Genomic DNA, 12383 nt, shown 5'->3' on the forward strand with positions numbered 1-12383 from the left:
ATTTCTCTGTAATGAGCTTACCCACCTTCCACTGCAGCACCGGGAAGACAGCATGGAACACGGGAGGGGAGACAGAGTGAAAGAAAGAACGAGATAACGCTGTCCAGATTATCTTATTGTTGGGTCTATTCCAAAACTGTGCCTGCATTTCCTCTTAAAAATTACTTGTGTTTAGACCATGTGGTGGTGATGCAGTTTTGTATGTAAGATGTGGTCAAACAAGGGCATTTTTATTATGGCTGACATTTAGCTTTTTGTGTAGTGACCACCACCAATGAGTATATTATGAAAGAGACATCATTTGTAGAGGGTAATAATACAAACCTGATGTTTTGATCATGTCTACGCATGCAAAGGAGCACATAAGCGTACATTTCCATATTAGCACAACAGACGGACACAATAGCGTGCCGCAGATACACGGCTGATATTTACCAAGTAGAACAGGGCTGAATAGGTCATTATAGCACATACGCATCAGAAAGTTCAGTGATCGCTTCAGCCCATCCAGCATGAACTGAATGCCCTGAATACCTATTAGCCACATGTGTGGACAAATAGGTTAAAAGACACAATGTTAACAACTCATGTAGAGTTTGTTTGATTACTAATACATTAGATTTATTTGCCTGGCTAGATTATCAATTTCTGGCAGGTTGGCTTCCTTGTAAAAGGTCAATCTTTATGTTGGAGGATCCCAGAATAATGATGATATTCCTAAAGTGGCCCTAATATCTGACCTTAGTAAATATGTTTATTTTCTCAATAAGTAGTTTTACATTTTTAAACCCTTTTCATCCAAGAAAACCTAAAGTGTGTACATTTTGGTCTTCTATAAATATCTTGTTCCATTTGTTTTAGTTTGGTTGTACTCTCACTTCTCACTTCTGGATCAAAAATGTTTTTAGTGATGGCCCTAGCAATAGACTTTAGGCCTTATAATTGGACTCCTCAAACCAATGGGTGCCATCATGGTGACTTTGTCCGCTTCAAACACAGCCGATGCTGAGACCTGATTTAAACATCCTTTGTTTCAGTTTGTGGAACTTCTTGTGTCCAGAAAGTTTATCAAATCAGATATAACTTGTAGCTACAGAAGTCTGAACTATCACACTTCCTCTAACAAGACTTCTCAGAGTTGTCAAGGCAACCAGACGGAAATCTACAGTTGAGAACCTTTCGACACACACTCGTAGACACTTGCACACACCAACACGCAGGGAAACATCCTCTCTGGAAAACTATGTCATGGCCTGCCAAGGGGTTTGTCATAACTATTTGATTAATCACCATCCCAAAAAAGTACACTGAATCTAAGAGATAAGATAGTGCGGGGTGACAGGGAGGTGAGCACCGGTAGTTCTTCCAGTGCTATCCGGTGTCACTGTTAATTAGCTGGAGCTCTGCACAGCACTAACAAGGCCCCAGTCTTCCTGGAGCAACAGAAATAAGCCTGCCACTAGCTGCTCTCGCAAGCCAGCGAGCCTGCACTGTCTCACAGAGATTATCTCCACACAAGACACCTTTCAAGTAAGGTTAGCGCGCCATGTGTCTGAGGAACACCATCAGATGGATGCTCACTCGATTTGCTTATCCATTTTGAAAAAACCCTTGGCTGTAACCTTCACTGTTTACCGCAGAGCTTTGAGGCAATCATATAATCGCACATGTAGGCTTGAGTTTAAGGACAACGAATGAATGTCACTGTGATTTGATGTGGAACTTGTGCGCTGGAGCACTAAGGCTCACTGCTTTGGTTTCTGCTTTGTTTCTAGGAGAGCTGGATGCGTTCCTTAAAGAAGGCGAGCGTCGGATCCACACCCGGCAGGAGCTCCCTGTGGGGACCACGTGGGGACCGTTCGAGGGGAAGATCGAGATGAACCCTGAAAACACTACACTGGTATGTTTTAATCATCGACTGAATCAAATTGAATATTTGAGAAACATTTCGTTATATTAACCCACCACAACAAACGTGATGGTTAGAAAGAAATGGATACAATTAATACAACTAGTAGGGCACTCAGACAACACAGACCTTTACTATACTAACGCCAAATGGCCCATATGGCAAGTGAAGAATACATTGTACTTGCCCCATGATATGAAACCACTGAAAACCAAGTTCTTCCTTGGCTGTCCAAGCTGTAACATACACAACTGATTGGGCTCTATTTAAAGGTTAATTGCAAGGTATTATATTTGATCTTACTCATTTATTATAAATTAACTTTGCTCTGAAGCACATTTCACAAGTTAAGTGTATATCAACTACTATCGGTGTGGTACATGTGAGGACTTTTTTTACTGACATAAACATTGATTGATTTATCCACCACTATTAAGCCACTATTTACACATTTATAAAATCTCTTATAAATGATGCCATATTTTATAGCATTTAGTTTGGACTGAAATCACTTCATTTGGTCAACCTTTGCCTTTAGCAACCATGGAAACATGAGTACTGGAAAGTCCTAGAGTACTATCTAAAGACCATATTAATGGTAATTCCCATGACATACTGAGGTGACTGTGGCGGGATCCAACTGGCCCACAACAAAAGCCTTTGAAGTGCATCCATTTTAACCATTTAATCTGCATATTTTACGACAAAACACTTCTAATTTGTGGATTTTGAGCTCAGTCCAGGCTTCAGTTGAGTGAAGTCACACTCCATTATGTTTGATGTTACCCTGCACACAGCAGCTTTTATATCTCTTGTTCCAAAAGATCCCAGCAGAGGCTTGTGTTGACCTGCTGCTCTGGTGGAGTGACAAGCCCTCCACGGGTTTGATTCCTCATTCTGCATTCGGATTAATTAAGAAATTCCCATTAAAATTGTAACCAAGCTCCCATTCATCCTGTTAGGAAACATAAGGAACAGTCCATGAGGATTGTGGGACTCAGAGGCCCTCCACGCGTTTTCCCAGATTCCTTAAACTTTATTAAATCGTTTTCAGAGCAGTCACGACTGTTTTCTAAGCTCCCCTCTTGGTTTTGAAGTCATCAGTGGCTTTCAATAACTCGGGCCGTATTATAGCCATGAAATACGGCTTCTCTCAGGGTAAAGCCAGTTATCCTTGGGCAGAACAACTATTTTTTACAGAGCAACACCTCAAGTTGCCTTCCAAAGTAACACTCACATTTTTTCAGCAATCTCGCCATGGATTTCCCTGAAAAAGGCATCAAATACTAACCTTCAACTGTCCCTCAAATGACTCTCGTGATGTCATGTATTTTATCTCTTTGAATTGTTGGTGCTTTTGGTAGATACAAACTTTAAAAATGATTCACACCGCATGCTGAACGAGATGCACAAACTGATTGTTGCCCTTGGCTCCTAACTAACTGCCCTCTCAGGAATTCATCGCCACTTTTCCACATCCTCCTTAGGTTTTGTCTCTTCTTTTTTTTTTAAGCAAGCAGGTGCTGGTCATCACCTGTAATAGGCTGTGGAGGGGTTACAGAATATGCCTAACCCCCCTCGCAATTAAAAGCCGAGAAAGAAGCTTTGGCACATTGCCTTTAAGGATCTCATGTGTGTCTATTCTCCTGGGGTCCCTCTCAATGCTTTGCTGCTTGCCCTCCTTCTCTCTTAAGTTTCATCTCTCAAATGGGGTAGTGGCTGTTAGCAGCTTCTCACTATCTCTCATTAAAGGCTAGGTCAACCCAACTGGCATGTTTTGTTTTAGTGAGCCTCCTTTTAGGGTTTTTAACTTTGTTCCTTAAGCCAGAAAATATCAGCCAATTCTGGTATTGTGTACATCGCGGGGGAATCCTATCACTTACAGAAGCATAGTTTTATTTTTGTTTAAATAGAAACCTGCAGTTATTGAGCTGCTGCCTTGTTAAACACGCAGCCGTTGGCAACATCCGTAATGTGGAGCCGCATTTATCTCAGTTATTTCAGTGGGAGGCGAGGGAGTTGTGGAAATCTTCAAACACTGACATATCAAGACAAGATCCCTGATGCCACACCTGGAGAGGTTGAAATAACAAAAATGTAAGTGTGAGAAGAGAAAGAAGAAGAAGGGGGAAAAAGCCGGGCTGGTTTTGATGCGTGTCAGGGGCGTCCAGAGGAGGGTCAGAAAGGCAGCAGAAAGCGTTTGAGGTAGAAATAAAGGCTCAATGTGACCTCCACAGACTATTAAATGTCCTTTCACTCTCTTAGATTTTTTGAATCCATTGAGGTGAATGAATTACCCGAGTATATGGCAGGAGTGACACCTCTCTCATGCCTGGAACACACGACCCGCTGCTGAGATATTGATATGCCCTGTCTGAAATCAAACATATTTTATCCCTTCATCCCGACACGTCATTTAAGATATTACTTTTTAGAGGTCAAGCTATTTTGGTCGAGCCGCCGTCTGCGGTGCACAGGTTGGCAATTCTTGGCATTGTGCCCGGAGGTGTAATGTCTTCTTAAAGTGGCTTATAGTAAATAATGAAAATACGGTACATTTAAACATTCAACTGGACATGAGTAGCACTTTGGCTCAAGCAGAGACGTTTAGGAGCGGCTCCGGATGGTGTCTGGGGAGTCGTCCTGGGGAGTCTGATGGAGAGGTGGGGAAGGATGGGGGGAGGAGGGGAGGGTCACCGGTCCCTGGAGGCAGCGAAAGGGAGCAGGAGCTGGAGCTAGCTGCATGTGCCGCGGCGTGGGAGACGATATGTGGGCTGGCTGCTGGGGGGAGACAGGCCTCAGCAGCTGACCGGAGTGATGGATGATGCTGAGAAAAAGAACAGTGAGTGGAGCGTTGCATGCAGTTGTTCAGACAGGCCTGGAAAGAGAGGTGTAAAGCTTGAAAAAGAAAGAATGAAAAAGGAGAGCAGGGGGGAGTGGGGGGAGGAAGCAGGAAAAAACAGAGAGGGAAAAAGCATGACAGGAAATCTGGGCATCTGCAGGACAGAGATAGGGTCACATCTTGACCGTTTATCACAGAGGAAAGCAGATTTCACAGCTGATGGGTCGGCCGTGGCAGCTCTGCAGACCCCACGGCTCAGCCTGGCATGAGGCGCTGGAGTTATAGTTATTGTTGGTGCAGACCTCCAACACAATCACATTGAATTGTGTTGGAGGGATCATAAGGCTTTTTTTTTATCGTGGTGTTTGTATACGTTCTTTATTAGAGATGCACAAAGATAACAACAGGTCATCAGTATTGGAAGATAAAAGCTTTAAAAATAAATACAAGCAAGAAAAGTGAATTTTTTCTATATGGCAGGCCAAAAAGATAAAGGAAATGTTTACTACAGGAGACTTGATGTTCTCTGCAGTTAGGTGGGAAATAATTTGCGTCTATATCAACATCGACAGTTGGCCAAAATGAGTTGAAATAGATCCAGATATCAGACATCGTGCAAAACTATTGTCTATATAACTATAAGACTTAATACCTTTTGGTCCAAATACAGATCAAATGTAACATGTAATGTGTTTGAGACGATAATGATACAAATGCCAAGCCTTAATCAAAGAAACAGAAGTCTAACCCTAGATAGCTAGATTGCAAGTCAGAAACCAAACTCTGAACTGAAAACGAACTTACTGGACCGGGTTAAAGCACTTTGTATTAAGCTAGGCAAAGGTAAGAAAGCCAGGGGAGTAAGGGCCAAAAGCCAGTAACAGAGAGCAATACGAAACATTTGAAAGAGGATGAAGATGGAGAAAGAATGAAACACTGAGAGTTGGCGTTGCTGCTGTTGTCAGCCACGTTCTCCCCTCTGCTCCTCTGCTCTGCTCTCTGTCTGACTGATGGAGCTGCCAGAGTGCCGTCTCATCCCTCACTTCTCTCACTGATCAATCAGACCATTAGACTCCAATTACAGCCGCAGCCCCGGCGCAGGTGAGCGACGAGCACATTCAGCCGGGTGCCGACAACGCCTCCGCCCGACTCCCTCGCACTCTCCCAAATTAACGCAAATTAATAGTGACACTCAGACATAAATGTCTGCAATCGGGGGGCCAAATTAACAGTCTGGGTCGAAGCTATTGAGTAGCAGGTGTCTTTAAAGGCGGTAATTACCTACGCTGGACAGAAGCTGGCCCACGCGTGGTCTGCCTGGAGTGAGCGGCCTGGCCCTGGTGAGCCTGGCTCCCATTGTAGGTGTTAATAATTGATTGGGAGGCAAGCTATTAATGAGCAGCAGATTTAGAGCTCTGTTGTAAATGTGTGTTGATGAGGGTGTTGCCGCCTCTTGTACAATGCCTTACCAATGCTAATTACTGGGGCTTAGTCAAGGTGCACTGTAATGAGTCTGGATTCAATACAATTGTGGTCTGTATGTGTTTTGAGGGCCTTTTAGTGCAAATGACATGCTAATTGTAATGGAGAACCCTTCCAGATTGAAATCTATAAGGCTTTTTTGTATCTTGTTCTCAATCTTAATAAACCTATTGTAGCTATACGAGCTAAATAAGCTGTGAGCATATTTATGATAAATCAAATCTAATATTGTTATCTATGTTTCAAACAAGGGTCCTGGAACAAAGACAACGATATGGAAGGTTGCACGAGCATAACACAAGTAAACAGCGTATTTTAACCTTAATCAAATATTACAATAATACTATTATATTAAAATCACCTAAGTAATACGTATGTCTGCCATAATACAGGAGTGTTGAGTGAGTACATCACTGTTGTGTTTGTCTAATTCTGTAAATTAGAATTGTAGGTAAAAAATGAAGGTACATTATTTCAAAAAGTCTCACATATGTTGCTAACATGTGCATCAGAGCCTTAAATGCCTGTATGTTGTTTGCACATGTGCACAAAGTGTCTGCGTGTACATGAACTTACAGTAAATGTGTGTGTTTTGAGTCGTACTGTATGTGTGGCATGTGCCAGCGCCTCAGTGTGCGTGTGCTGCAGACTGTGTGTTGTTTTCTGCTGCGAACAGAGAGCTTTAGCTTGTAGTCTACAGAAGAGCGAAAATGTCAAGATACTGTCCTAATTTCCACCTGGGACAGAGAGAGAGGCAGAGGCTGTCAACCGACAGTGGGATTATTGTGTAATTTAGTACAAGGGTAGGAATATGGGCCCGTGCAACCAAAAACTGCTCCAGAAATTATTCAGCCCATCACTCAAGCCATTTATCTCCCGCCTTTTTTTGCCCACCCTCTCACTTGCAATATGCTTATTGTTAGCTACCCCTAAACTTTAACAAGTGGCGGCGGATTTTTCTGTTTCAGAAATTATATTTTTCTTCTTGTCATTGCTTCATTAATCAAGAGGAGGCATTCTGAAAAATGTTTTGTTTTGGAGGCTGCAATCTATTTTGTGTGTGTGTGTTGTAGTTAATCTGCGCCCGTGGCAGGTTTCCCCTCCGAAACGCAGCGCTAAGCAGCGGTATCGCAGGCCTATTGTTGTAGCCTCTGTCATAGCAAGGAGAGCCTGATGCAGGCCTGGGCTCGCCTGATAAGGAAAAGAGGATTCAACATGGCTGGAAAGGAGAATCAGTGGGACTTGAGAGTGGAGTACGGATGGGGCAGATGCGCTCGCACACACAAAAACACACACACATACGTACAGAACCATGCACACATGTTCTACACACATACAGTCACACATGAGCCGACACACACACAAATCATCACCATCATCACACTGGCACATGCCCAGGCAATTATTTACAGTAACATCCAATTACATATGCAAGAAGGCACCCCAGGATAGGGCCTCTCTGGAGCTATAGCTGCTAAAAGGCACACACACATAGGCATTCTGAAATATGCATGCACATAAACAAACAAACTAAATTTGAAACATTCTGATTTATGCTTTTAAAGGTGGCGTGCGCTTTCTATCTGTAAGTCACACTGCCTCGGATATGGTTTTGAAAATGCCCGACATTATCAGGACTAACAGGATTTGAATTTCTGTGTTGGACACACAAATAATTTTGGCACAAAAGAATGTGGCTTCATCTAATGAAATAATGGGCCCAAATTGTAGGCGGAGAACCAATTTGTGATTGCATGCATCAATTATTTCTTGGGTTTAAACCAATATCAGGGCTGGGGTCTCTTCAGATGGGTAAAATGGTAATTATCTGGCCTGCTTTCCCTCGCGCGGTGTCATCCATATATTTATCGATGGCATTATCGATGGTTTTCATGTTCTAAAGTTCCAAAAAGGAGGCAACATGAAAGCAAATTGCATTGAAGTAGCCTTATAAATCTGGGCTTTATTTTGCAAAGATCAACATGAAATTGATGTCAGTTTGTGAGTCAGATGGATAATGGGTTGTGGCGAACTAACTAGCATTGTTTTCTTTATTGCTGCATATATTTATTTCCCAAGCCTGCACTTTGAACGTTTCTGTGCATGGCTGGAGCTCGTTGCCGCCGACAGCTCCATGTGTTAGCTCTGAGGCACTCACTCACTCAGCTATAGTCGGAGCTATTATGGCCGCGGCCCAGCCCCACTGTTTGAGAGATAATGCATGGTTGACTTGATCTACAAGTGAACCTGACATTTTGCTCAGCACCACTACCCAAACTGATATGGCAGGTCCCTGATAAGCAGAGCAGGACTCACTGAATTGCTTTGTGCTCACTGTAATCAATGGCTGCATGCTTTCCTCAAACATGCCAAGGGTGCAGTGACGAGATCGACACGCATATAAAGACGGGGAACCTGTTGCAGCATAACTCGGCGTGCACTCTTGTAAAGACTTCTGAGGAAATGATTCTCAAACTCAAACCACACCTGCCAGTGACAGTAGTTTTTTTGTTATTTGATCATATTTCTCACGAATGCTGTTGCTCATATCACGACGATCAGAGCTTTTCTCTTTGAGCTTTTCTCTTTAAGATTAAGATGAACTTTTATTAATCCCTCATGGGGAAATTATTTCTCTGCATTTGACCCATCCTAGTGTTAGGAGCAGTGTGCTGCCATTTTGAACGGCGCCCGGGGAGCAATGTGGGGAACGGTGCCTTGCTCAGGGACACCTCGGTAGCACTTGGTCTTTCGGGGACTTGAACTGGTGACCTTCCAGTTCCCAAGCCAAGTCCCTATCGACTTCGCCACCACCGCCACCAAGAAACACACATGAAGTGTGTATTTGTTTTTAATCCTTCCACTTCTCTACAGATTTTTTATATTATTTAAAATAACTTTAATCTAATTTATACTTTAGCTACACTACGTTTCAAAGGGAGATATTGCTACACTTTATTATGATCAGTTTCTTTACAGATACAAAAAATAACCTTTCAAATACAATGCAGTAGTTTGACTTAAAAACGTATGTGTTACACACACTCACACACTCCCTGCCTGAAACACCTCCATTTGACTCCTCCTTACTCCTTACTTCAGTAACATAGTGACATCACTACGTAACACTTGCGCTGCTATTGGCTAGCGCTCCAACACTTTGTATGTGATAGGCAGTTGGCCAATCATAACAGAGTAACCAATCAGAGCTGACTGGGCTTTTTGAACAGTAAAGCATGTAAACAAAGTCACGTTAGAAGCACATCATACAAAATAAGAACCTGGAAATTACCATAATATGTTATCTTCAACTTGTACTTCAGTACTCCATTGTTTTATTGTTACATTTGCTTAAGTAAAATATCTGAATACTTCTGATGTGATATGGCTTCACACACATGTATTGATGCTGATATTAAGTTACTGTATCCAGGAAACATGAGAAAACATTGACTTGGGATAACGGGCAAATGCTAATAGAGCCCGTGTTGAGTCATTCTTAATCTTCTGTCACTTTGCCAGTAGATTCAAAAAGATCTGTGCGAGTTATTCTGCAGATTTGGGAGTAAGAAAATATAGCTCATGTCGCTGCAGTGATCCTCACAGACAGGCAGCTGTCTCCCTGCAGCAGAGTGTTCAGCCATTGCTCAGCAGCAGCAGAGCAGGACCAGTGACGGCTGAAAGCCTCAGTGAGGCTCCGGGTCCTGGGGGGCCCCTCTTCACACTTGCAGGGCCTGAGGGTTGAGCTGGGGGTCCCTGTCCCCCCCCCTTCCAACTGTCTGCCAGTAGCCCATCAGGGAGCGACACAGTGTGCATAGCAAACTGTCACACTGAGGAGATGTAGTATCTGCTTATGTTTTCTGTACATCGTAAACAGCTTGATATGAACATTAACATTCATGAGCAACTGTTCCATTTGGCTTAGTGCAACACTCAAACAAGTCACACGCTAACACTTATCTCAAGCGTTTCCTGGATTTGAACAACTGCTCGCTTGCTGCAGATTCGGGGAGGTGCTTCTTTAGCTGCGATAGAAGCTAAGCTAGCCTTTAGTTTGTGTACAGAATGTTAGTCCGACAGGCAACAATAGCCAAGCTTAAAACTCCCTGGCTTCACACATAGCGCCTTGTTTTACAGTACGCAATATGTCTTCCCCAATGAATGATTATCTAACACTACAATACACAACAGACCTCTATTGTAGCTAAGGAAAGAGAGGGAAGAGGAAGAAGACGAGGCAAAGAGAAAGAAAAGTGAAACAAAGTTGAGTGGTGCCAGCTGCTTTGCCATCTGTCACTGTCATGGCTGCACTTGGGATATGTTGAAACAAGTTTCTTGGAAAGTGGTGCAGATAATCCTCGATTGTTTTCCGTTTGCAAGGCACTGATAGTCGTCTTGGTATTCCAGAAGATAGTGAGCTCAGAGCAGGGTGTGGTGCTATGGCTGACCATGGCTCTATTAGCTGTGATTGCAGAAATATAAAGCTTCCTTTCTTAAATTGTTAAGCTTCAGTTCTTTATTTTTTGCCAGTGGTTAGAAATTGGTTTTAAAACATCCTATATTATTTTACTGAGAAAAGCATTGTCGCTTATATGAATTCAGCAATTTCCCTCCTCTCTTTCCCTCTTCTCATATTGGCAAGGGAAGTGGAGAACCATAGAGGCTTTGCTTGCTTCACCTACTTCAGAAAAAGAAGGACGTCCACCCTACGGGGAGGCAAACCCCCGCTGGTGGACCTTGATAAGTCCTCGCCGTCCCCTGTCCTGGCCTTAGCCCTCTGATCCACAGCCTAGTTGGCTCCAGGCCTACAGAAGACAAAGCCCCGTCAGAACTACTCCGAATGGATGAACACCCAAGCAGAACAACTCAAGTGTTTTGAAAAAAGGTTAGCATTGAAGATAAGAAAAGCTGATGGAGGAGATGAAGGTCTGGACAGTGTTCACAGCTTCCTGGTGGTCCAGCAGCACCTCATTAGATGGATGTGTATGAGGCTGTCAAAGCAGGAATATTATACCAAGGGGTCGTCAGCAAACTAATTGGGTAACAAAGACCATTTCCAGCTCGAGAAACCCCTCTTTTAACAGTCAGTGTGCTGAGACTCTGATAAGAGAGTTCACGTCTAATGCATTTAGCGCAGGGCAAGTTCACCATCTTTATCTTATTTACTTAACTTGGTGTAAATATTGTTGGTCTTTTATGGGGGATTTAGTCAGACCCCATTTCTCTGAAGTGCACTCAGGGATCAAACTAGTGAACGCTGCGGCTATATGCAGACGATCAGGTGGTATGCAAATCAAAGATACCTTTGTTCGGTTTAGTTACATGTGCGATGCATTTCATGTTCCTCCTCTCTGTTCTGTGAATGTGTTCGACTTTGTTTATTGCATTTATGATTGTGTACACTTTTATATTAATAGAGCCCAGTTTCTGAGTGCGAAAAAGGACTCGTGAAATATAAAATCACATACAATATATGCCATTCTAATGCATCACGAAATTCCGCCAGAGAAGAGAGAGGAGTTCAAAAGAATATTAAAATCCAATACCTAAAGGGGGGCACAGAGGTTTATCTAAAGTCAGGGCTTTATTCAAGCATCATGCCTGCTATTTTATTGTTTGCCTTTATTTACTGCCTCTGACTGATCCTAGTCTTCCACGTGTGGTTATGAGAGCGGGGATTTGTTGTGACCCCATTGACTGATCGACTCCTGAGTTCCCCGTTTTCTTCCTCTTTGAAAAATCTCCCCATCCGCATCCTGACAGAGAAAGAGTGCTTCTGTCCAGAGAACGCGCCACCTGCCACCTTGACCCCCAGGGGCCATGGTAATATCCATACAGGTGAACATTAGGTTCCCCTATTATGTTCCCTCACACAGCTCCTCACTGCTCGGGGAGTCGGCCCTAACTTACATGCAAAAAGATCAAACAAGTCGTCCCCAATTGAATTCAAATGGGAAATGTTGAGTAATTCAAACAGTGAGTAGTGAAGCGACAGGGGTGTTCTGTCCCCTGACCAAAGCCAAACACAAGGAGTACACGTGTGTATATATACCTCCAAGATATGTGTAAGTCCTGGAGCAATATGCATAAGCAAATCCAGCTTCCTCTTGTTTACTTCAAATAGTTCCAGGGACATTATGTATACTATCA

The 12383-nt window shown here is 43.1% G+C and overlaps 1 protein-coding gene across 1 annotated transcript in view; it reads left to right on the forward strand.

The window, feature by feature from the left end:
- zfpm2a (zinc finger protein, FOG family member 2a) overlaps window positions 1-12383 on the forward strand; it is a 127385-nt gene that overhangs the window by 62759 nt on the left and 52243 nt on the right. Inside the window, exon 4 of the mRNA XM_034102132.2 lies at window positions 1776-1900. Within this exon, the coding sequence (XP_033958023.1) occupies window positions 1776-1900 (125 nt within the window). The remainder of the gene's footprint in view (window positions 1-1775; window positions 1901-12383) is intronic.

This window comes from Pseudochaenichthys georgianus, chromosome 16 (genome assembly GCF_902827115.2).
Source record: "Pseudochaenichthys georgianus chromosome 16, fPseGeo1.2, whole genome shotgun sequence".
NCBI lineage: Eukaryota > Metazoa > Chordata > Actinopteri > Perciformes > Channichthyidae > Pseudochaenichthys > Pseudochaenichthys georgianus.